This window comes from Hyaena hyaena, unplaced genomic scaffold, assembly GCF_003009895.1.
Source record: "Hyaena hyaena isolate Hyena2069 unplaced genomic scaffold, ASM300989v1 scaffold_206, whole genome shotgun sequence".
NCBI classification, from domain to species: domain Eukaryota; kingdom Metazoa; phylum Chordata; class Mammalia; order Carnivora; family Hyaenidae; genus Hyaena; species Hyaena hyaena.
The window spans coordinates 55,460-79,612 of record NW_024080840.1 but is presented as its reverse complement, the minus strand read 5'-3'; the positions used below and the strand labels follow the sequence as shown (position 1 = coordinate 79,612).

The 24,153-nt window shown below is 40.8% G+C and overlaps 1 protein-coding gene across 1 annotated transcript in view; it reads right to left on the bottom strand.

Annotated features, from left to right (window-relative positions):
• PCSK5 (proprotein convertase subtilisin/kexin type 5) overlaps positions 1-24,153 on the bottom strand; it is a 336,435-nt gene that overhangs the window by 271,553 nt on the left and 40,729 nt on the right. The window contains exons 4-5 of the mRNA XM_039242170.1: positions 21,593-21,681; positions 17,645-17,817 (exon numbers count right to left, since the gene is read on the bottom strand). Coding sequence (XP_039098101.1) covers positions 17,645-17,817; positions 21,593-21,681 — 262 coding nt within the window. The remainder of the gene's footprint in view (positions 1-17,644; positions 17,818-21,592; positions 21,682-24,153) is intronic.

Below are 24,153 nucleotides of genomic sequence, written 5' to 3'. Positions count from 1 at the left end.
CTGCACGGAGGGGCCAAGGGAGCATGTACTGAGACCCCAGTCTCTTTCTCCTTTTCTCCCACTTCTTGCCAGTGTATCCTACTGACTCACCCCCACCAGAAGCCGAAGGACCTGGGAGCCCATAGGGGTCAGTATCCCCGAGCATGGAGCTTGTGGAGAGAAGGGGAGATGGGAACTGGAGAATCTAATGGGAGACATCTGCTGTTGTCCCTAAGGTGCCTTATGGAGTGAGTTGTGTCCTCTCCCCTTCAAATCCATATGCTGATGCCTTAACTCCCTAATATGACTGTATTTAAAGATAAGGTCTTTAAAGCAGTAATCAATCGGGGCACCTGGATGGCTCAGTTGGTTAAGCGTCCAACTTCAGCTCAGGTCATGATTTCACGGATTGTGGGTTCAAGCCCTGCGTTGGGCTCTGTGCTGACAGCTCAGAGCCTGGAGCCTGTTTCGGATTCTGTGTCTCCCTCTGTCTCTGACCCTTTTCTGCTCATGCTGTCTCTCTCTCACAGAAATAAAATAAAAATATTAAAAATATATATAAAGCAGTTATCAAGAATAAATGAGGTCATAATGGTAGCACGTTCATCTGATAGGACTAGTGTCCTTATAAGAAAAGAGCATGTGCAGAGGACCGGCTGTGTGAAGGCTCCCTGGAAGCCACAGAGGGAGGTGTCACCAGAACCCAACTCTACTCGCACCTTACTCAGATTTCTAGCCTCCAGACTTCAAGAAAATACATTTCTGGTGGTAAGCGCCCCCCTCTGTGGTTTTCCGGTGTGGCAGCCTGAGCTGATGAATCCAACCAATGTGAGAGGAGGCGATAAAGGGTGGCATGCCCCCCATGGAGGTGACAGAACAAAGAGATGTTGATGCCACACATCTTTTTTGCACATGAGTATGGTGACTTTTATGCACATGAGTATGGTTGAGTATGGTTTATGATTAAAGTACCAGCAATAAACATGAAATCTGTGGGCTGACCTTGCCACACAGATCTATGTGAAAGATCTACGGGGTTCCTGTGAAATAATTAGCAATTCAAAGACTTATTTACTACAGATGCATGGCACATTTCATCAGCGCGCAATCGTCAGAAAACCAAAACATATGTGGTAAAAGAAGAGCTGGCCATTTCTCCAAAACCTCAGAGTAATTTTAAGAATTAAATTTTAAGTGTGAGATGTAGGGGGAAGGGAAGGTGTGCAGAAGAGTATACAGAGAATTTTGAGACAACGTATTTCCCCAACGTGTAGGAAATGACATTGTCTAGTTTGGTAAAGTACTATGATTCAAACTGGTCACATTTAAATATGATTTTGGATGAAGAAAGAAAAAAAATAAAACATCCTCCACTGTAACAGAGTGCCAAGTTAAAAAAGTTAGTGCTAAGTTAAAAAACTCAAAATGTTTTGTGAAATCTACATGCGACCCATGAGACCAAACTCTATTGTTTTTCATCGTGTATTTAATTGCGCATGTGTTCCGTCTCATGTATGCCCTACAAAAATCGATTTATAATACCCCGTAATTTTACTAGCAGAGGCTAGCAGGGGCCTGGATTTTCTTGTGGTTCAGGAGGTCAGAAAAGGCTACTTTATGTTGCATTACCAATTAAATCCTATACTCCAAGCCAGGTTTTAAAAGCTAGCCAGTGTGATGGAACCAAATTTCTTTCTTTAAAATGGTGTGATTCTTTTCTAGCCAATACAGTTAGATTTTATTATTGTTTTAATAATAAATTTTTAATGGGAATTTTAATATTATTTTCTTTTCCCACATCATTTAGAAAGTATTCTTCAAGGGGAACGAATAAGTGACCAGCAACGTCCACATACTATATATATATATAAGTGTGTGTGTGTGTGTGTGTGTGTGGCTGGACACTGTGCTCGTGCTTTCACAAATATTAGTCAATTCAGAGCAATACCATTTAGTGAGATATGTAATTTACAGATTTGGAAACCGAGTACCACTAAGTAACAGGCGCGCCATCGATAACGGGGATGTGGTGGAGGCAGAGAACGGAGGTCCCAACAAAAGTGATCAGAATGCACGTTATCTGTATGTGTCAATCTGAACGGACAGGACAACAGAACGCACGATGTTTAGGATGAGGCACTCTCCTTTATCTGCAGTGTCTTCCAAGCGTAGCCTGCATGGCCGGTTCCCAAAGTCCTCCCCACTCTGCCCTTAGGAAGAAAAGAGCGTCCCCCGCCCTCCACGGAAGTTCTTCCATATTGGGACCATGGGGAAGGGGGCTTCAGGCCAGAAGAGGCTGGGCCAAGACAAGGATACTCACAACTATTGGGTAGCTGAGATATGAGGAAAGAACTGCTTTTTTTTTTTAAATGAAATCAATCATCTTTTTAACAAAATCAGTCTTGTTCCTAATGAAGCAGGTTCACTGACAGAAATAGGCTTGTTCTGGAAACCTAAGGTCAAGGCGAAATGTCCACCGTGCCCTTGAGGAAGGTATCTGTGGTGCTCACACAAACTGTCCCGGAATTCTATAATATACAGTGCTTGTTACAGCCATAGCTGAGAACCCTCTGAGTCATGATCGTTAGGAGGAGAGAGACTTCCCATGAAAACGGAAGCTTCTTAAAGGTGACCTAAGAGGTAAGCCAAGAAGTACAATCCATAGAGAACAAAGAAGGAGCAGGTGGTCACACAGGTCCTAATGTCTTGGGGACAACTGTGGCGAATCCTAGTGTCACAGAATCTTCTTCGGGAATGCACCAAGAGAATGCAGTCATGGTGTGGATTTCAATAAGATGTCTTTGCGAAAGACTAAAGCCTCTGCCTTGTTTCCTCAATCGGTTCATTAAGGCAAGATTGGGATTAGGATGGGAAAATTAATCACAGCTGACCCTTGAACAACACAGTTTTGAAGTGCACAGATCCACTCACATGTGATTTGTTTTTAAATAAATACAATACAGAAGTGTAAATACACCTTCTCTTCCTTATGACTTTTCTTAGTAACATTTTTCCTCTAGCTTACTTTATTGTAAGAAGACAGCATATAATACATGTAACATACAAAATAGGTGTTAATCGACTGTGTTAATGGTTAAGACTTCCAGTCAAGCAGTAGGTTCTGGGGGAGTCTAAAGTTATGTATGGATTTTGGATTGCATGGGGGGCGGTCAGAGTCCCTCATCTTCATGTTGATCAAGGGTCAGCTGTATCTGCAACTGATCTGGACCCAGACAACAACGTGGACCACTCCACACCAAACATAAGAGAACCGAGTAAGACAGATAATGAGATGTTCTTAAAGAGTCAACAGAAATGTGTCCCCTGAGGGTTAGGGATCTGGACGTTAAGTGCTGCTTTGTCTGAAACAACCCTGTGCCAAAGTGCTAACTTTGTCGGGCTGCTACTGTGGGTCTTCCCTCACCCAGAAAATAAGCACGCGCAACCCAGATTTTTACTATCTACTTAATCCAGGACTCACAGTGCCTGATGTAAAGAGTATACAGGTTTCACTTGATTCTACTTTGGCTCTCAGAATGTTTAATTATTAAACTTTCGTTTTCAAAGTTTATTTATTTTTGAGAGGGAGAGAGAGAGAGCAAGTGGGAGAGAGGCAGAGAGAGAGAAAGGGAGATGCAGAATCTGAGGCAGGTTCTAGGCTCCGAGCTGTCAGCACAGAGCCTGACATGGGGCTTGAACTCATGACCTGAGCTGAAGTCAGACGCTTAACTGACTCAGCCGCCCATACTTACTGTGCTCTAAGAGTTATTAAGTGATACAGAAGAATGACCGTAAGTATTTAAAAACCAAATTGCCATTAATTATGATTTATTTGGTAATCTGAATGCAACCAACAGCTCACTATTTCTACTTGTTTCCAAATAAAAATTATAGGGTTGAATATGCTTAACAACGCTTTCGAAAGATGATTTGAACAGAGAGCCGACAAGCTAACGTGTCCTCCACCAACACCTGCTGAGGTCCAGTTTTCCTTTGGCTCCAGCCCCGTGCCCACTGCTGTTCTTAATCTTTCCATACCTGCTCTAGAGTGTCTACCACCACAGCTGCCTTGTAGCCCTAAATCGAATTTGAGGAAGGCCTATTGAAAGTTCCACAGACTGACTTACAAAAAACCCTCCATGGGAGTGTCTTCACCGTTCTTACTCTATGCTACTTACCCTGTCCATCAAGTGTGATGATTGAAAAAGACTGAAAAAGCAAATGTGGTTCTTTCTTTTAAACTGCTAAAAGCGAGGCAAAGAAGGCTTGGTGAACAGTAAGCTAGCTCTTCCCATTTTTGCCTTCCCACCATTCTTTGCGTGGTAGGACTTCATTCTCTTGTCCCTCCATCTCAACCTCACACATCTTGTCTGCCCCGCCTCAGGCTTTCTCTATCCTGATTTGCTGTGTATACAGTGACTAAGCCGTGTATGTTAAGCATTTTTTTTAATGTTCTGTTGACTTCTTAATAATATACTGAAAATGTGAGACGCAGTTATTAGTGATCCTATTAATTTTACTGCGCACAAAAGAAAATCCATTTACATCCTTCCTGAGCTTACCAAATGCAGCCAACTTCCCTTTATAGAGGAAGAGAGAACCTGATTTATGATTATGGAATCAACTATTGGTGACAATAGTCCCAAGCATTTCTGGTGAAATGATAAACACATTTATACTTATAACCTACATTTGGGGTCTTTTCACAACATTGTTCATGTTCTAGTCCTGGCGTGAGGAGCACTCACTCAATTTGGGGAACCTAAAAGTGACATTAGCTCAGTTTCCTAAAAGGACATTTGGAATAAATGGCCAAAACTAGCGTAAAGAATAATACATACAATGGAATACGACTTGGCAACGAGAAAGAATGAAGTCCTGCCATTTGAGGCAATATGAATGGAACTGAAAGGTATTATGCTGAGTGAAATAAGTCAGTCAGAAGAGGAGAGATATTGTATGCTTTCACTCACGTGGATCTTGAGAAACTTAACAGAAGACCGTGGGGGAAGGGAAGGGGAAAGAATAGTTACAAACAGAGAGGGAGGAAGGCAAACCATAAAAGACTCTTAAATACAGAGAGCAAACTGACAGTTGATGGAGGGGTGGGGGAGAGGGGAAGAAGGGTGATGGGCATGGAGGAGGGCACTTGTTGGGATGAGCACTGGGTACTGTATATAATTGATGAACCATGGGAATCTAGCCCCCAGACCAAGAGCAATACTGTACACATTATGTTAGCCAACTTGACAATAAATCATATTAAGAAAAAAAAAGAGTAATTAATCAATTCTGCAAATCCAGAAGTCCCCCAGTCTCAAGGTTCCTGATAAAAAGCTACTTTTATATTTACCGTCCGAATAGAAAAAAGAAAAAAAAATGACTTGCTTACCCACCATACCTGCCAGAATATAAATTCAGTAAACATCAACCCACTAAAGGCTTGGGAGAGCCAATCTCATCATAGGGCTGCTATTCATCAGAAGGGCGGACACCGAGGGTTTGTACACAAAATACAGCTTCTCACACTTATCACCAAAGTGCACCATGACGCGAGACTTGGCTCACAACAACAGTATTCCGACACTGTAGATTTCTTTCACTTTGTTTACTTGTAAAGCATAACTGGAAGAAGAAAATCAGTCTTCCATGGAGAAAAGGTAGAGGAACATCTATGAGGAACTAAAACCAGGTGTGTTTACGAATGGAAATAAATATGCTTTCAAGCAAAGGATTCTATTCCCGTTAACCTTTAGACGTTCCGTACATTTAGGAACTTCATAATGAGTATGAAAATGTGGAGCTGAATAACATGCTATGGATATTACTTAAAACCGGACACAGAGACGTTCGGAAGTTGACATTTTCAGTTCCTCCATCAGGAAACTAAGGAAATGAAGCTGGCAGACCCAATTAGCGGCAGAGCTAGAACCATATGGGTACGTTCCCATCTCGACTGAAATGCTGATCCCCACTGCGTGTTCCTAAAAGTGCGTAACAACACGGTTTAGGGAAACCTGGTTGACAACAGTGGACTGGACTAAACAAAAATACAAAAAAGCTTTCTCTTCCTGCCCTATCTTATCTGCCAAATCAACAATTTCCAAATAATTCTCTGCCTTTATTTTAAGTATATTTATTTTGAGGGAGAGAGAGCAGGGGAAGGGGAGAGAGAGAGAGAGAGAGAGCGCGCGAGAGTGAGAGCGCAAATCCCAAGTAGGCTCTGCACCATCAGTGGGAGGAGCCCAGTGCGGGGTTTGAATTCACAAATCCATGAGATTCTGACCTGAGCTGAAATCAAGAGTTGGGTGCTTCACTGACTGAGTCATCCAAGGACTCCTAATTATCTACTTTTAATGCTCTCTCTGTAGTCAATTTATATTGGTCAATCCTCTCAGTTTTTCTCGGACCTCGTCTTCCTCGTCTGACTCACCGAACTCTCAGCAAACTCAGGTTATTGTTTACTTCTGCTCACTCCCACAGCCTCCAAGTTTTGAGCCCTGCCCAAGCTCAAACAAATTAGGTTTCTCAGTTCCTCATTGCAAGCAGCTAAAAAAAATACATATATGCTCCCTGAAATTAACAATACCAACCTAGCCATTCTGGGTACACCCACCATCCCAGCATTCCTATTTTGGAGAGGAAAAGCAGACATACATGAGAAAAGTTTCTACATCTTGGATCATCCCAGAGCAAAGGCAAAATCGTGTTCAGGATTGTCTCAGGAGAGACAGGTTTATGAAACAGAGAAGGACATTGTCAATATCACCATGAATTACTGATTATGAAACTGCCCAGAAAGATACGACACCTTTAAATTGCTATCAAAGGAGTAAAATTTGAAAGATTCCTTTCACGGAGAGTAAAAACATTTACTACCAACAGGAGTATGAAAGGAATTTACTGTAAATGTTTGGAAAGGCGTTTGGAAAGAAGGACAGAGGGATATCCCAGAGATAATGAAACATTTAGACTCTTCTCTACATTAGTTACAGAATGGCTCACTGCGGTGGGCTGGTCCCAGCTCTCAGCTCCACTCTGACAGAGCAAGCAAGCTGTTCCTCTCTAAAGCCCACCATACAGTTTGAACGTCATAGGCCTCCACTCCACGAAATTAACAACCTTGATCTTTTGCGGAGCAGCCCGTAACATTTCTGAAAGGGGGGAAATCAGCCCTCTACAGTTTCTTCCCATAAACACAATCCCGATTTCAATGAAAGCAAATCGCTCTTCTGAAAAAAATTACAGCTGATACTAAGCTTATATAATTTACAAGACCCCATGGTGGATACTCTGGGGTCCTTCGAGATGCATCAAAGGGGTCCTTCTGCTGAGGAGAAGATCAGACATAGGTGTGAGCACAGCATATGTGAGACTTCAGGCAGTCTTCATGCTGACTCCATAAAGTGGGTATTATCACCTTGTTTTCTTAAGGAAGCAGAAGTTCTGATAACACAGTAACTTGTTCTGGGTCAAAACACTGGAGAGAAACAAACATTCCAACCCAGGTTTCTGTGTTGTCAAGGTCGGTACTTTCCGGGGATGAAGAGAAAGAGACTATACAGTGAGGTTCAGAATATGCCGAGTCAGTTTGCCCAGAAGATGGTTCCCAGGACTTTAGATAAGAGAGAGGTACCTGGGGTAGTGTTCACTTCCCTGACCATAATTACAGCTACCGTTGACAGAGGGCTGAAGGTGCATAGACGGGCCCATGTGATGCACTTGATGGGAGTGGGTTCACACAGCATGGTGGTGAAGAGCACGGGTGTGCAAGAAGACAGACCAAATCAGAGTCACACTCATGCTTCTTAATGATCCGACTGCCTAGTTTGCTAAGACTTAGTGTCCCAATCTATAACCTGCTGAGGTCCTATGGAGATCGGCCTTATGCTTAACCCAAGTTCTATCAAAATACATACTAATCATGATGTTTACAATCCTGAATATGAAGTTTGATGGTTTTCATCTTCAAGAGAACTGTAAGCTCAGGTTAAGTGAACAAAATCTGCTATAGAAGACGGATCTACTTCAAAATCATTTGATAGTAGCGACTCAGTTCAATTTATCCTTGTTTATTTCACAGCGAACTTCTTTTTATCCTGGTTACTGCCACGTTGTGCTAAAGAAAACTGCCATTGCCTTTCTTAAATGTATGTTCTGAATCACAGAAATTCAGGATTGGTATGAACCTTAACTTGACCCAATACAATCCCTGTATGATTTTGTATTTTCTCTGTAAATAGGGACATACATCCAGACTATACTGGAATGACTTCTGCAATAAGGACCTCATGCCCTCCTCAGTATGTCACTACAAATAGAACAAAGAGAAAAAAAGGGTTATTACTGATACCTAGTTAATCCATAAATAGAACAGAGAAAGTTAGAACGGAATAGTATAAACTCCTCACAGAGTTAAAAATGAATCTCTAACACTAAAAAAAAGATAATAAATTTGACATTTGCACTTGTACAAGTCTAGGATAAATCTGTGCTCATTAAATGCATGACAGCTCACAGCAATATAGTAATCTAAATCGGATGCTCAGATAACAGATAACTTTGTGAAGACTGTAGAATGTGAAACCACGTATGTATCTAAAAAGACAAACAATTCTTTGTTTCCCAAATAGAAAATGGTATGTTGAGCCCATTTGGCAACTCACTTCTTAGCTTTGTTAAAGCTCTAAAGGCACAGAGTTACACCAGGATACAGTTAAATACTGATGGAGGACTTTTAAAACAAATTCCCAGTTAGAATCAATTTTGATTAAGTGGAACCAATATTAAATAAACTCCCTTGTCTATCTTTCCTACCCATATATCATTGCAAAGTTTTATAATGTTTGCCAACTAATTTAACAGCAGTCTGTCATTTATTAAAATGCAAACTGGTACCACGCCTGCTAAAGCTGGATGTATATCAGATAAAAATATATTCTTCCCAAGTGGAATCCATTAATTTTATTATGATTATTATTACTGCGTTTATTATACAAGCTCATTATACCTCTTCTCTCCCCTTCTGGTGAACATATGCCTTTAATTTAAGGGAGGAGAAATGTGTATATGTGCACGGATGTGTATACAAAAGACAATGTGTGATTGTGAGGCAACCTTGCATTTTCAGCGAATATTCCAAATATCCAATCAGGTGTACAATTGGTAAATCGCAAAAGGAAACTGAGGATGGGAAGAGGGTACATTAATCAGAGATGTCATAAGAAACTCAAGAGCCAGGCATGTGCTAACAGATGTTCAGAAAACATCCTGGTTTCCATCTGGACGCCGGAGTAGAACAGAATGAGGAGAGGATGAAGGTCACAGTTCCAACAGGGAGATTCCGGGCCAATGATCTGGATTTCACCTAACTTTGTTCCCCACCCTTGACCACTGGTTCCGTTATAAATATACTGCAATGCTTTAATCGATAATCCCAAAGCCTGAAAAGCTCAAAGAGAAAGGATCTGGAATCCAAAGTATCCTTGTAGATAGTACGGTAAACTAAACTCTATAACCTATGTTCCTACAATATCTACAGCAAGCGACAGGATTTCTCCAGATAAAAGACTAAGGTTAATGCCAAACCAGTGCATGGGATGCAATGGGGGCTCAAGCCATGATTTTTGGAGTAAAATAATAAGGGAAGTTCTGGTAATCTGAATATAGGGTTTTCTAAGTATGAAAAAAAGGGAAAAGATTCAACTCCATTTTTTTTTTGTTGCCTATTTTCTAAAGGGTATTATTAAATATCCTTGTCGGGAAATTGTGAAAAGTTGTTGGTGCACGAGATGCCTGCTGATGAATGTAAAAATTCACCAAATATGATTACAGTGTAATAACCAGGATGGGGCAGAAAAAAGGCCTGCAGTGCAATGAGGCTCAACACAAGGTTTGGTATTGTGTGCTGTGTCATCTGTCCTCACTGCTTACCAGATCCTAGTCCCTGAAGGAACTTTGGGAATTTACTTGCATTTTATTTAGAACATTTGTTCATCACTACATGGAGAGCCTTCCAAAGACCAAGGCTGAGTGGTGTTCATCTTTCACTACCACCTGGCCAAGTACCTAGACTATTATCACCACCCAGTGAATGTCTCCTGAACGCAACCAGGAATAAATGAATGAGTAATGAGTCCCATCAAAGAAAACTTTAGGCACTCGGCTTCTTATTCTGATACCAAACGTCGGGTCACTTCTATCTGAACTGCTCTCGATCGACTCATTCATTTCATAAAACCATTGTCCTATTGAGAATGGCCTGGGTAGACAAAGCGAAGAGTTTCCCCACAGGCCGACTGTGCCAGTCCTACCGACGGGCCAGGCCAAAGGTTCACGGAGGTGAGTGGAATCGCATCAGTTTGAATGAGAGTAACTTTTCAATGGTCCTTTCCTTTGATGGCATGTAAGATTTTGATTCTGAGACCCCTGGCAAGATTGTGAGAGACCTTTGTGCCCTGCTAAGAAGCTTAGAATGTTCCTTGTCGGCCATAAGGAGAAGTGATGAGTTTTAAAGAGAAGACAAAGGGCAAGATTTACATACAGAAAATATTTCTTTGGTGCAGTGTTCCTGCTGAATTGAAAGCTGGAGCTCAGGCTGGGAAGAGGGAGCCTTTGGAAGGACTCAATGGCTCATGGCCTTTGGGAAAATGTTGGTTCTCACTGAGGATAAGAAGACACTTCCTTCCATTTTCGGAAGGAAGACAGGGGAGAAAGACTTGTTGGATGACTAGCCTGAGGAGAAGAAGAAACCACACGCTTTAGGAAGGTAGACAGGGTGAACAGTAGTGACATCAACCAGTAAATAAATATACAAACGTTTGTAAAAAAGATTCAGCCACTCAAATCATTTCCGGTTCTAATGTTCCGACTCCAACGGTCTAATGGGTTTCGCTGAATTTTCATAAAGCAAGTTCTAAACTTAAATTTAAAATGTAATGAAATTTGACACCAATTTAAAACGAGTTATGGAAATAAAGCTTTCATGTGGGTAAAGTTTAGAACATTGAATAAATCAAGTTACATGCATCTCTTTACTGCAGAACTTCTCAGAGCCTTTAATATGCTTTGAAGTTCCCAGAGTTACATGCATCTCTTTACTGCAGAATTTCTCAGAGCCTTTAATATGCTTTGAAGTTCCCAGAGGGGGCCTATAAGAAGTGGTGTTTCTCAAGCCTACTTGATAGCAAAATCCTCCTCCTACCCCTCCCCCATTTTGGGGCATTTTATTAAGTAGTGTTTGGTGGACTATAGAAAATATTCTCTTGGATATTTTGGCCCATTTATTTTGGCCATTCCTTAATAATAGTCTCAAGACTGTATATTTGCCTTCTTTAAGGATCATTCAGCAATATGAAATGGGTTAAACGCAGATTATGGACAATCAAGACTTATTACAGTTTTCTGCATGATTAATTAGTTATTTCACTTTTAGTACCCTGGCCTCTTCAGAAGTGATAATGATGAAGACTCATAACATAATTAGAGACTTTACTACATTCCAGAAACTCTGCTGCTTATTTTACAGGCATTAATCATATAATCCTCATGACAGGCCTATAAAGTGATTGCTAGCATTTAGGTACAAACTGATCCTCAGAGAGGCTAACTAACTTGAACAAGGTAAGAACATACTACAACCCAGTAGAGAGTCGGAATCCATAGTCGGTGGGCATTAATCACCAGAAGCTACCATGTAGTTAATAAGTTATTTCCATATTATAATAAAAAACAAAGCAAGTGTGAGCCTTACATGAATTCCTTCAGTGTACATAGCAAACTGGCATGGAATTCACCCATATATTTGTTCACACATTGGGTCACTCATCACCAAACAGCCACTGTTTTAGGTACTTGGGATACAGCAGAGAACAAAACCTCCCATCTCTTACAGAGGAAACAGTTCATCTGCAAGATAAGAAAACACACAAAAGAGGGGTGCCTGAGTGGCTCAGTCGGTTAAGCGTCCGACTTCGGCTCAGGTCATGATCTCACGGTTCATGGGTTCGAGCCCCGCGTCGGGCTCAGTGCTGACAGCTAGCTCAGAGCCTGGAGCCTGGTTTGGATTCTTTGTCTCCCTCTCTCTCTGACCCTCCCCTGTTCACGCTATCTCTCTCTCCCTCTCTCTCAGAAATAAACAAAACATTAAAAAATTAAAAAAAAATGGAAACACACAAAAAAGAAGGAGAGAAGGCTTCAGAAGGGTTGGAGGATTGTGTATTGTGGACCAGAAGAAGCAGGCAGGCCTCCCTGTCAGGACAAATTAAATGCGGGGTCAGAGGAGAGCCCTGGGTTTCACAAAAGAAGGTCACCGTGGTCTTGACAAGCAGAACCCCGGTGCAGTGAGGGGTCAGGGTTCTGATGAGTGGCTTCAAGAGACGATGGGAAAAGAGTTTGTAGGGGGCAAGCATGAACAATGGCTTCGAAGGGAAAAGGAGAAAGGAGTCAGTAATTGGAAAAATATAAGAAAACTACAAGAGGGCGTCTCCCCTCTCTCTCCTGAGACAGAATTAACAGTGTGTGGACGGCAGTCACATGGATGAGAAGGGAGTTTTGATGATGAAAGAAAAGAGAATTGACTGAGCCATGCCTTCAGTGAGGTGAGGAGGTAAGGCCTCTGTGAAGAAATGGAGGGGGTGGACTTAACACAGAAGGTGAGAAACGAATTCAACCTCAGAAACAGGAGAAAAGCTCCGCTATGTGGTCACAGATGAGACAAGCAGGTCAGCGGGTGCCAAATAAAGCAGGTAGGACAACAGGTAAAGTAATTTATTAGATTTCTTGGAGGCCCACATTCTGACTTCTCTAGCTAGGCTGAATATCTATTTTCTGTAAAATTGGGGAGAACGGGGATCTACCTTATGAGATTATTGTGAAGATTAAAAGTCATCCTCTGAAGCGCCTGCCTGGATTAGTTGGTTAAGCGTCCGACTTCGGCTCAGGTCATGATCTCACAGTCTGTGAGTTCGAGCCCCATGTGGGGCTCTGTGCTGACAGCTCAGAGCCTGGAACCTGCTTTGGATTCTGTGTCTCCCCCTCTTTCTCTGCCCCTCCTCACTCATGCTATGTTTCTCTCTCCATTTTTAAAAAAGGGTTTAAAATCATCTATTTTGGGGCTCAGAAGAGTGACCGTACTGTGACAGAATGGCAAATGTTAAGTGTTTCAGTACCATTACTAATATGATGATTACCACCACCACTATCATCATCATCATCATTAATTGTACACAACCTGAATTATGTACCTTTAATTCTTGCATTTAATTTTACAATGCCTCGGCATCAAATAAAATGCAGTCTCTGGGGAGAAGAGCAAGTTGTCAATTGTAAAACAGTTTGTTCAACATAGTTTGTCTAATGTAACGCTGGCACATTAATTCTAAAGGCTGTAAATTGAATCAGTTCTGATTGTGTTAAAGTCTCTGAAAAGAGTGTTACATTCTACTGATGCAAACACTTCTCTTATAGCAAACACAGGGAGCATTTTTGAAATCCAATATTTGCTACGTTTTTTGATTAGCAAGCAGGAGAAACGGATGCAATCAATATTTGGATTCCCTGAGCGAAACATATTCGCTTTGGGAAAATCTTTTTTGATATGTAGGCTTCTCCCTCTCGCCGCCCCTTGCCACCTGCCGTGACGTCACTGCTCCACCTGGTCCTATTTATCATCAACTCTTCCCTGGACCATTTCAACCGTCCGCTCTCCCCTCCCCATCACTTTTCCCACACAGCGTCCATTCCCTGGACAGCAGCGAGCTTTTAAAGCTGTGTGTCCCCACAGGCCACTACTCTGCTGAAAACTTCCAATGATTTTCTGTAATGGAATAAAATGCAAACACACTCCGTGGTTTAGAAAGCCCTGCTCAGCTGGCCCCTGCCTACCTCTCCAAGCCGTCTCCTTCTACCTGCTTTCCGTCCACGGCGCTCCCATCACCCAAATTAGCATTTTGTTCTGTGAACACACCTGATTGTTCTCCCTTCGGGGTGCTTTGCCCTGGCTCTTCCTTCTGCAGGGAACGTTCCTTCCACCTGACTGGCATCTTATCAGTAATGTCCCCTTCACGTATCCTTACCTACAGAACCTTCCCTCTTTCCTGTTTATCGTGTTAATAACACTTATCCTTAGCTCATAGTCTTGATGGTTTCTACATTTGTTTCCTGCCTAATGACTATAATGTAGAGACTTTTACATATTGCATACATAACTTAGATGGCTCCTTCATTGCTTTATCTACATTGAATAGAAGGTGGGAGTACACTGAGTTTAATAGAAAGGATAAGTACATTTCAATTCCCCTACTTTTGTAGATGATACAGTTAAAACCCTACTGGGCCAGAGTGACTTTAAGCTGTCACATAGGTTTTGACCTCGCTACCTGAGGGAACTGTTGTCCTCATCATTTATTCCTTCATTCCTTAAACCACTTAATCAATACGTCACTTATTTATCTCCTAGTCACACTTGATAATCTAACTTGGTATAGTTTCCAGCGAATCATTTTCTATATATTTGACCACGTATATTACATAAAGAACACAACTTAGAATAATCTCAAGGAATATAAAATATACTGTGCTGTTTGATGCCTGATGACAAAGAGGTGCAAGGTTTCTTTCTGCTGGAAGACTAATCTACTGCTTTAAAAAGGTTAAATTATACATTCGCAGATATTTAGAGAAATAGCTCTTGGGAAAACATAAATTCAATTCAAGACTACAAACAGATACATAGAATAGATTTGTGTATCAAGAGGTTATCCTGGGGGCGCCTGGGGGGCTCATTTGGTTAAGCGTCCGACTTCGGCTCAGGTCATAGTCTCACGGTATATATATATGCATATACGTATGTATATACATACATACACATACCTATAAATAAGATGTATTTCTTGAGCACCTATATGCTTCAGGTATTGTGTCAATTGCTTTATATACATTAACATCTTATTTACCACTCATAACATCTCTTTAAGTAAAGTCCTATTATTCCCTTACTTTAGAAGAGGAAATGGGGAACACAGATCACCTGATCCATATCAGGTCAGAGAGCAGTAAGGATTCTGGACTCAACTCTAGCTAAGTCCAAAGCGCACGTGTATTAAACCCTAAAAACCCTATCCTGTTGATCTAATCATGTCTAAATGGGTCACTGCTGCTTTTCCATAACTGAATGTGCCGGGATAGCAGTCAGAGAATCATCTGTTGTTTTTAAGAGTCATTTCTTTTGTTACTATCTTAACTCTAAAAGCAAAGGGTTCATTTTCAAGCTAGCCCTATGTTGGGTTTTTTTTTTAAGACCAAAACCCTGAAAAACCTTCAGTGAAACGTTGAATAAATTACGCATGTCCACATTCTAAAAATTTTGAAACATTAAAAAGTGAGTTCTATCCTTTCGCCTTGCCGCGGAAGAATGCCCACTACCCATATACTGTTACGTGAAAAGAGCAACATGAAGAGGGTTGTGACCCGTCTGTTGTGTGAATGCGTACATGAGTACGGAAAGGTGTAGTTCATACTCAGCAAGGGTTATCTAGTGGGGTGGGAAATCTATTTTTACTTTCAACTTTAGAGTAGGACTTCTTATAATTAAAATAAATTTTGTACTTAATAATGAATATAGAGCAATTTTTTAAAAACCTGTTTCTAAATAGAATCTTCCTGTCAGTTTGAATAGCTTCCTCAGATCTTCCTTCCTATCTTAACCTTTTCCTCCTCCAACCAAAGTACCACATTTTTAATATGTTTTACACACTGAACTTCCAGCTAAGATTTCCATGGCATTCAAGATTCTCTAGAGAAAATAAAGTTGAAAACCAATGGTCCCTATCATCTGATTCAATCGCAACAATTGAATATGGACATTCTCTGTATGTACAGCCCTGAGATTAATTACTCATTACTAACATTAACCACATTAATGAGAAATTCCAGCTGCCTCTTTACTATACCAAAAGCCATATACATACAACTTGAAAATTAAAGATGAACTAGGCTTGATTTATTAACCTAAATGAGCATTCAATCGATGGCACAGAGAGAGAGAGTACACTAATCTGTAGCCCAGGGCTTTGGTAATGGAATCGCCAGATTACTCAGAGTACATTCATTCAGTGTTCAGATACCTTGAAAGGATATTCTAGGCAACGATTTAAAACCCTATTCTATAGCCTTACTGGGCTCAAAAGTATCTAAGAATTGATGGAATTAGAAAGTATGTCTTAACCAAGGCTGAACTATCCTTCAGTTGGGAAGTACATCCTGAACTAGTGAAAAAGCTTTTCCTTCCAGTCTATTTCAAAATAACCAGGAGACAGCTTGGCTCGCAGTCTTGTGATTAAACCCTAACACCAATCCCACAAAGGTAGAAGAAGCATTAGTATTTGCACTTCAATGGCAACATGACATTAACCAACTGCGTGCATTCCACCGCTCCAAATCTGGGCTGACCCCAAGGTTGGCGTAACTTGTAGTAAATTAAACAAAATTCAACCAACATTTACAGAGTACTCACTAGAGTTCCATGTACTCTCCCTGGGTTCTGCAAAGCTCCTGAAGATGGGTAGAGCACAGCTCTGCCATCTAGGTGCATACAATTCAATGAGGAAGATACAGGCAAGAATAGCTCTGATATAAAGCACACTATGCTAACGACAATATATGTAACACCAGTAAGAATATAGAGTTTAGCAGGTGCAGGGCAGAGATTGCTTGCACTTAGTTCTAGTTTGGGCAGTGAGAAGGCTTCCGGATGGAGGCAGCATTTGAACTGAGGCTTGATGATGGAACAGAACCAGCTGTATAGTAAGAGGACTTAGGAATGAGGCAGGGATGTGTGGGGAAAGAGTATGTGATGAAGGTTAGGAAGAATGAATAGGCTCACATTTCAAAAAAGTCAAAAGAGATGAAGGAAAGGAAGGGTGGGCCCAGATCATGAATAAAAGGTAGGCTTTAAATCACTCAAAGTTTCATTCACGAGTGAGAAACAGAAGGGAGTGGCTTCTGATGGAACGATCCTCCTTTCCACAGTTAGAAGTATACGGCATCCTTATTTTTATGTAATTAAAATATGACAGGGTTCTTTAAGACCTGTAATTTGAAGGAAGCATTTTATTACATTAGGTTATGTGGTCAGTTTTGGGAGAGGAGGAATGGTGAGTGAGTTTTTAGTGAAATCAAGGAAAATGATGATGGATTGAGCTGCCTAGTTAGGGAACCTGGGAGACAGCATAAAAATAGTATTGCCCTGGAAGACAAGGGAGTATGAATGGGGGAGGCCCAGAAGGCCATTGCTGGGGACCTGGAGCCCCAGAAGGAGAGACTGATTATCTTCATTTCTCCATCCTGCAGTGCTGGGTATTTACTTCTCCAAATGCAAGATGGTTATGTGTTAATGAGTGGATTTCCTCTGAGCAAATCTAAGCATCCAAATACACCTCTGTTCTTGTCAAGGGAAAATTTCTAGCTCTTAGTTCTTTTTCAGAGGATGCAACACACAGTTCCAAAGCTAAATGTGCCTCTTTCCAGAAGCCCGTCTCTCAGCTCAGCGCTGAGCTCCATTCATTCCTCTAAGCTGATGGACTGGGACCCCCAGTTGCACAGATGGCTTCCCAGGAAAATCGTCCCCGATGGACAGAGTATGAGCCGAGGTGCTTTTCCAACCTACCATTCTAACGCCGTTTTCAAAGGCTTGCCGGGTGAGGGGAGCTGGTCCGTCCACGGTCTTGCCGTCATCATCTGGGCCCCAGCTGGCGCTGTAGATATGCACGTGTTGGGGATTGAAGCTAACCGATTTCGCTTCAACCATGTCCGTGACATCGCCATCCAGCATCCGAACCCCTTCCAGACACAAGGGAATTAGCTTGAATAGAGGCTTCACTGTGTAACACCCAAACAGCCCCAGACCTATTCCAATTACAGCATTTGGGGGGCAAAGGATAAACTTAAGCAACAGTTATGTGAGCATACCCTCTCTCCCCCACCCCCCAAAAAAAGGATAATGTAGGATCTTCTGAAGCTTTCTTGGAGAGTAAATTATGTTGCACACGATGAAACAAAACTCCTTTAAATTCTTTTTTATCCATTATTCTCATTTGTAAAGTTTCCATAATTTCTCCCTTCTCTTTATCCCTGTCTTTGGAGAGTACTTGACAGAGAGAGAGCCCCTAGGCAATCCATCTTCCCTAAATTTCTCTTCATTAGGTAACTTGTGTTCATAATTGGTCTAAAGCATTCTGACCTTAGCGAGCTCACCAAATTTGGAAAGCGGCCAAGTTAGGTGGGTCTAATTTTCTCCATATTTAATATTATCTCCTAATCGGCAAGACTGATGTGAACTTAATATATTAGTTCTTTGCCAAGTTATTTATGAGTCAAATAACAAATGAGAATGTTCTTGGAGCATGGAACACGTCAAATAATTCTCAAAGGGCTTTAATAATGTTTAGTCATTAATCTTCATTTACGTATATTCCTGCCGGACAGACAGGAATTTATTATTAACCTTAATAGGCAAAAGCGGACAGAGATATGCAAAAATAAATTGCAGGTCAAATGTCAGGCTTTCCTTCTTTCCTTTTATTTTTGAGACTTGAAACAACAACAGAACATCTAATCATTAAGTAAACATCTCTCTCCTTCAGCTTAAGCTAAATGCCATCACTGAGACACGGTATTATGCTACAATCCTGTCTTTACGGCTCAAATTCACTCCTTAGAAAAACCTTGTTATCTGGTAGGATTTCAAGCTTTTGTGGCTACCAACACGTTATTTATAATAAAACCACAAATCAGGCAGCTTTAATGCTATGTGGTTTGAGGTGGTACTTCTGGTAGAAAATGAGCCTATTCTTACCAAAAAAAAAGAAACCAAAAAAACCTGGTACCTTCTTTGTGCTTTAAAAAAACGGTTTAACTTGTAACTCTAAAATTTACAAACATAAAAAAACCTAGAAAGAATGACAATGGGCATTGATATCGACAGCACTCAAGAACTGTTAACATTTCTGCCATACTTTCAGTGGAACCTTTTAAAGCTATGTGACAGATAGGTCACTATATCCTTTTATATGTATTTGTGTGTGTATATACAGGTAGTAAATATATATACATATATACAATATATGTATATAGTATATGTATACAAATATATAAACACACACACACACACACACGTATACTTTACATAAGAACAGTAAAAATAAACACTCAGTACATATTAAACTTCCCTGAATCATCCCTAACGAAATTGCACTTGACTGTTCTATCTCTTGGCTATCTTTTCCAGTAGACTTGGAGTTTTAAAGGCTGTGTATATAACAGGTGGTGTGGAGAACAACGGTTGTAAAACAAGTCACTTTCAAAATTATGAAATGGAAAGTGTACTCAGAAGGCATTTCGACACTTTTTTTTGTGGGAGTAGAAAGCCTGGCTTTCTGCATATACTGGGTCCTAAGTAGCCATTGGTTTGCTTTAATTTGACATGAATATTCAAAATTCATCTGCACAGTTTTTACTAAAAAAAAAAAAGACGAACTACTTCATATTCTACACTTTTTACTTCTCGCTATTTCAAAGCATAGAAAGGAACTAGAGTTGACCATTGAAAACAACTCAGGGTTAGATGTGCTGACCCTTCCCCACCACCGTGCAGTCAAAAACCCACGTACGACTTTGACTTTGACACCCCCCCCCCAAAACTTAACAACTAATAGCCAAAACTTAACTCTTGTTGGCTGGAAGCCTTACTGATAACAGAAACAGTCAATGGACACGTATTTTGTACGATATATATATTCCATATTGTATTCTTACAATAAAATAAATTAGAGCAAAAGAGAAGGTTATGAGGGAAATCATATGGAAGAGACGCTACGTTTACTGTACTGTATTTATTGACAAAAAAATCTGCATATCAGTGGATCCACACAGTTCAAACCTGTGTTGTTTAAGGATCAACTGTATTTTATTGAGACAAAAAGGTCTGAAATAAACACTGGACTACATAACTGCCTGGAGCAGGAGTATCTCTACACAATACCTGTATTCAGTTTCTAGGTCACACAACCAATGGTAAGTCCATGAAAAAAAAAAATGCCTGATGAAATCCTATCGAGAGGGTAAATACGACTTTTCTGACCAAAAATGAACAAGTGGGAATTTTGCTTCCTCGAGTTTAAAGATGCAAGGTTGATTGTTCTTTATCTGACGGCAAGCCTTCATGCTTTGGGTCTGGGGGTTACGTTTCTAATCAGAATGTTCTCGCTCTGGGGATGACAGCCATTTCCTCACTACATCAGCTGCTTATCGGTGAGTTCATGCCTTTGTTCCCTCAAGGTCAGTGAGTGCTGGGTTAGCACTGGAGGGTAACGATGGGGACACGGAGGTGTGTCAGCGTATGGGAGGGACTGTGTGTGTCTGGGGAAGCACAAAGGGCTGACGAGGCAGCCACCATAGCCATTTGATTCTCCTGAGGCTATCAGGGGTGTCCAGCAACCTCATCATTCTTCAGGGGAGATTTCTGTTTCTTTTCTTTAGCTCCTTCATAAACCTTCCCCTTGACACACAGCAGATGCTCTCAGAGTACAGCTAATTACTGGTTAACAAGCTGACACACTCTAAGAATTTGGTGTACAATAAAGGAGAGAAAGGGCAAACGTACTGGGCACTGACATTCAAGGTAGTGTCAGACAGCCTTCCCTTCTCACAGTTACTACAGACCCCCCCAAACGTTTCAGGTTACAAAACCTCTACAGTGACCCTGGAAAGGAGTACTGTTATTTTTATTTATTTCTTTTTTAGATCCAATTCTATTCACCACTTGGCAACAAATAGCATACTGGAAGCAAAGATATCGGTCTAGTCACCAGGAACTTCGTTCATCTGTGACGTTGTTTGCGAGACCACCACCGCCCCCCCCTCAGGGGGACACCCTCTGAGCCACTAGGATCTACACTCTCTCTCATATTGTGTCCTTCCCATGTGTGTGTGACTGTGGCAATAGGCTATAGCTAATAAAGATGATAACAGATGGGAAAGTAAGACTTTGCTTCTATTAATGCCCAAATTTATGCTCCTTTGGTTGGGTCCTTGTAGCAGGCATATGTCTATTTGAGTCTGTGCATGCGTGGGAAATGTATATACATAATCTGGCATTATTAACAGCAACAGTATCGCCGCATTATGGAGCTACAAAAGGAGGTTTTACTACTTGCCATTTTCACGTCAATTAAAAGGATCTTTTTGTAAAGCATAAGGACAAAAAAATGGGTTTTCTGTTTTGATATAATTTCAAAATGTTTCTTTCCACAGAGATGCGATGGGCTGGTATTTATATTATCAGTTCTCTCCAACCCAGGCAGCAATTATATAGTTTGGGGGAGAGATGTCAATGACACCATCTTTGTGAGCGGACATTTTTTTTCTCATGCTTGTTTTAAAGAAAGAAATGTCTGTTTCCGACACTTCAGGGGGATGGCTTCAAACGCCTGTAACTGTGTTTAATCACACACGCTAAGGTGGTCATTTTCGGCCACAGGTGAACACTAGTGGGTACTGAGATCCCTGTCTTGAGTCCACAAAGGATTCCGCAGCTGCCCGGGTCTGTTTCCCATACCTCCGATCTTGGCATTGAAAGCAATTCCGACTGTGCAGTGAGAGTTGTTTGCCGCGGCCGCCACTTCTCCAGCACAGCGGGTCCCATGCCTGCAGGGAGAACACACACACTTGCTCAAGTCCAACGCTCCATCGTACAAACTCAAAAAAACATCACCGCCACCGTTCAGACTTCAAAGTGGTGAAGGATGCAGCAAGCCGTGGATGTGTCTGGAACCTCTACCCAATTGGCACATGGCCTGTCCGCTACATATTTTTAGCATTTCATTATAGTCTGTTTTGGATTACAGGAAACCTTCGTTCACGAGCATAATTTGTTCTGGAAACCCGCCTGTAATCCAAAGCACTCGTGTATCAAGACAGATTTAAAGAACCATTGGCTGAGTTGTGATCATGTGACACTTGGCAGCGTCACATACTACTTGTATTATAAGACATCGCTTGTTTATCAGGTTAAAATTTATTAGCAGAATTTATTTAAAATTTATTATATGTTTGCTTGTCTTGCAGAATACTCACAGAACAAGTTACTTGCATTCCAAGGTTTTACTGTATACTGAGAGAGATATTTACACATATGTATATATAAAATCTCCTTGAAAGTGAAATTAAATGGAATGTTTCTTTGTAGTCTCTAAACTTCCATTGTCCAATATGGTAACCACCAGCCACCATGGCTATTCAGTACTTGAAATATAACTAGCATGACCTTATCTCAACTTTCTTTAAATTTAAGAACCAGTATTCAATTATTACAAAATTTAAGAATGTCGCTATAGGAGACTCTACTTCTTAAGCTGTAAACTAAAATCCAGATCAAGTATCTCCAATGAAAAGCCATCATCTAAAATGCAATATTCAATAAATACACACTGGATTTCTAAGATTTGATATGAAAAAACAATGTGAAATAGTCCACTGATACTTGTTTTATATACATGTCACGGATTATTTTATTTAATAATATATATCGTCAATATTTATTTCACCTGTTTCTACCATTTTACGGCTTTTGAAACATGTGGCTACTAGAAAAGCAAACCTCTTTTTCTGAAAAACAATCCTTTTACTTCTCGCCACAGTGACTTTGTGTTCCTTGATCAGAAAAATCCATTATCAGCTGAGAGGACTTCTAAGATCATCCTATCCAAGGATGGCAGAGAAGTTTCAAGTGCAAAGTATATAATCTGTGTAAAGATGTTGACCTAACACTGTGGTGAGAAGAATTCCCAGGTATGGCTGAGCCCAGAGAAAGGAGGCTAGGGCCGATGACCACTATCTGGTCTGGATGCAGAAGAGGGATGTAATAGCCACTATGGCATATCTGTCATTGCCAATGGCGTCCAAGGCTCACTCCTTTGCCCTCAGTTTTAGAGATGAGGGTGCTTAAGGAGGCCCTGAGATGTAGGGGCCCGGGTGGCTCAGTTAGTTAAGAATCCCAACTCTTGATCTCGGCATAGGTCATGAAATCAGGGTTCATGAGTTCAAGTTCCACATTGGGCTCTGCACTGATGGTGTGAAACCTGCTTTGGATTCTATCTTTCCTTCTCTCTGCCCCTCCCGGCACTTGTGTTGGCTCGCTCACTCTCTCTCTCTCAAAAAATAAATGAATAAACTTAAAAAAAAAAAAAAAAAAGAGGCCCAGAGATGTAAAGAGATATGTTGAAAGCAGCCCAACAGTGCCCAAATTCTATGTCATGACTTTTTACTCTATAGCGTAGACCACACTCATCACGGGTTGTGACTACCATCTGTGCAACTGTAAACAAGTGACTGCGTATGATGGACAGGTACACACACAAGTTTATACAACAGAAAAATACCCTGCTTCATCCACTCAGCAATGTCATGCACATCTTCCTATGTAAATGTTAGTCTACATATCATTTAAATGCTTACCATTATCTCACGTTGTCTTTTAAATGGTGCAGCCTGCCCCTCCCCTAATCTTTCACAAGTCACCTAGTCCCAAAAATTCACCTAGTTTTCCACTAATATTAACAAGGCTATGAAGAACAACCTTGAGCATTTATATAATTTTATACCTTGGGATAAATTCCTAGGAGGTGAATTATTCCATCACAGAGTACAGAATATACCATCAATTTGTTCAGAAGATTAAAGTAATAAAACTAATCCTCAAAAAACCCCTGCAAGATGGATAAATATTATTACAAAACATCAAATTTTTGTGCATCACACACAAAAAATACCCTAAGCCTACCTGAATGACAATATGGAGAATGGAGAAAATATCGAGTGAACCTGTGTCCATAAACCCCTATGAATGAGTTTTTCAATCTTTTTCATTCCTGCCAATTGGACGTGACAAATGTTATCTCACTGCTGCTTCCCTTTTTATCCCCTCAGATTACATTTGATGTTGTACATCTTTTCAAATATTTATTAGCAATTTCTCCTTTTTGCTCTGTGAATAACATTTTGATGCCTTTTGCCCATATCCGTTGCATACACATTTTCAGATGTGCTATTTGGAACATAGCAATCCTATGGCAATTTTAGGTCATTCTACACAGTAATTAATTTTGATGTACTCACAAT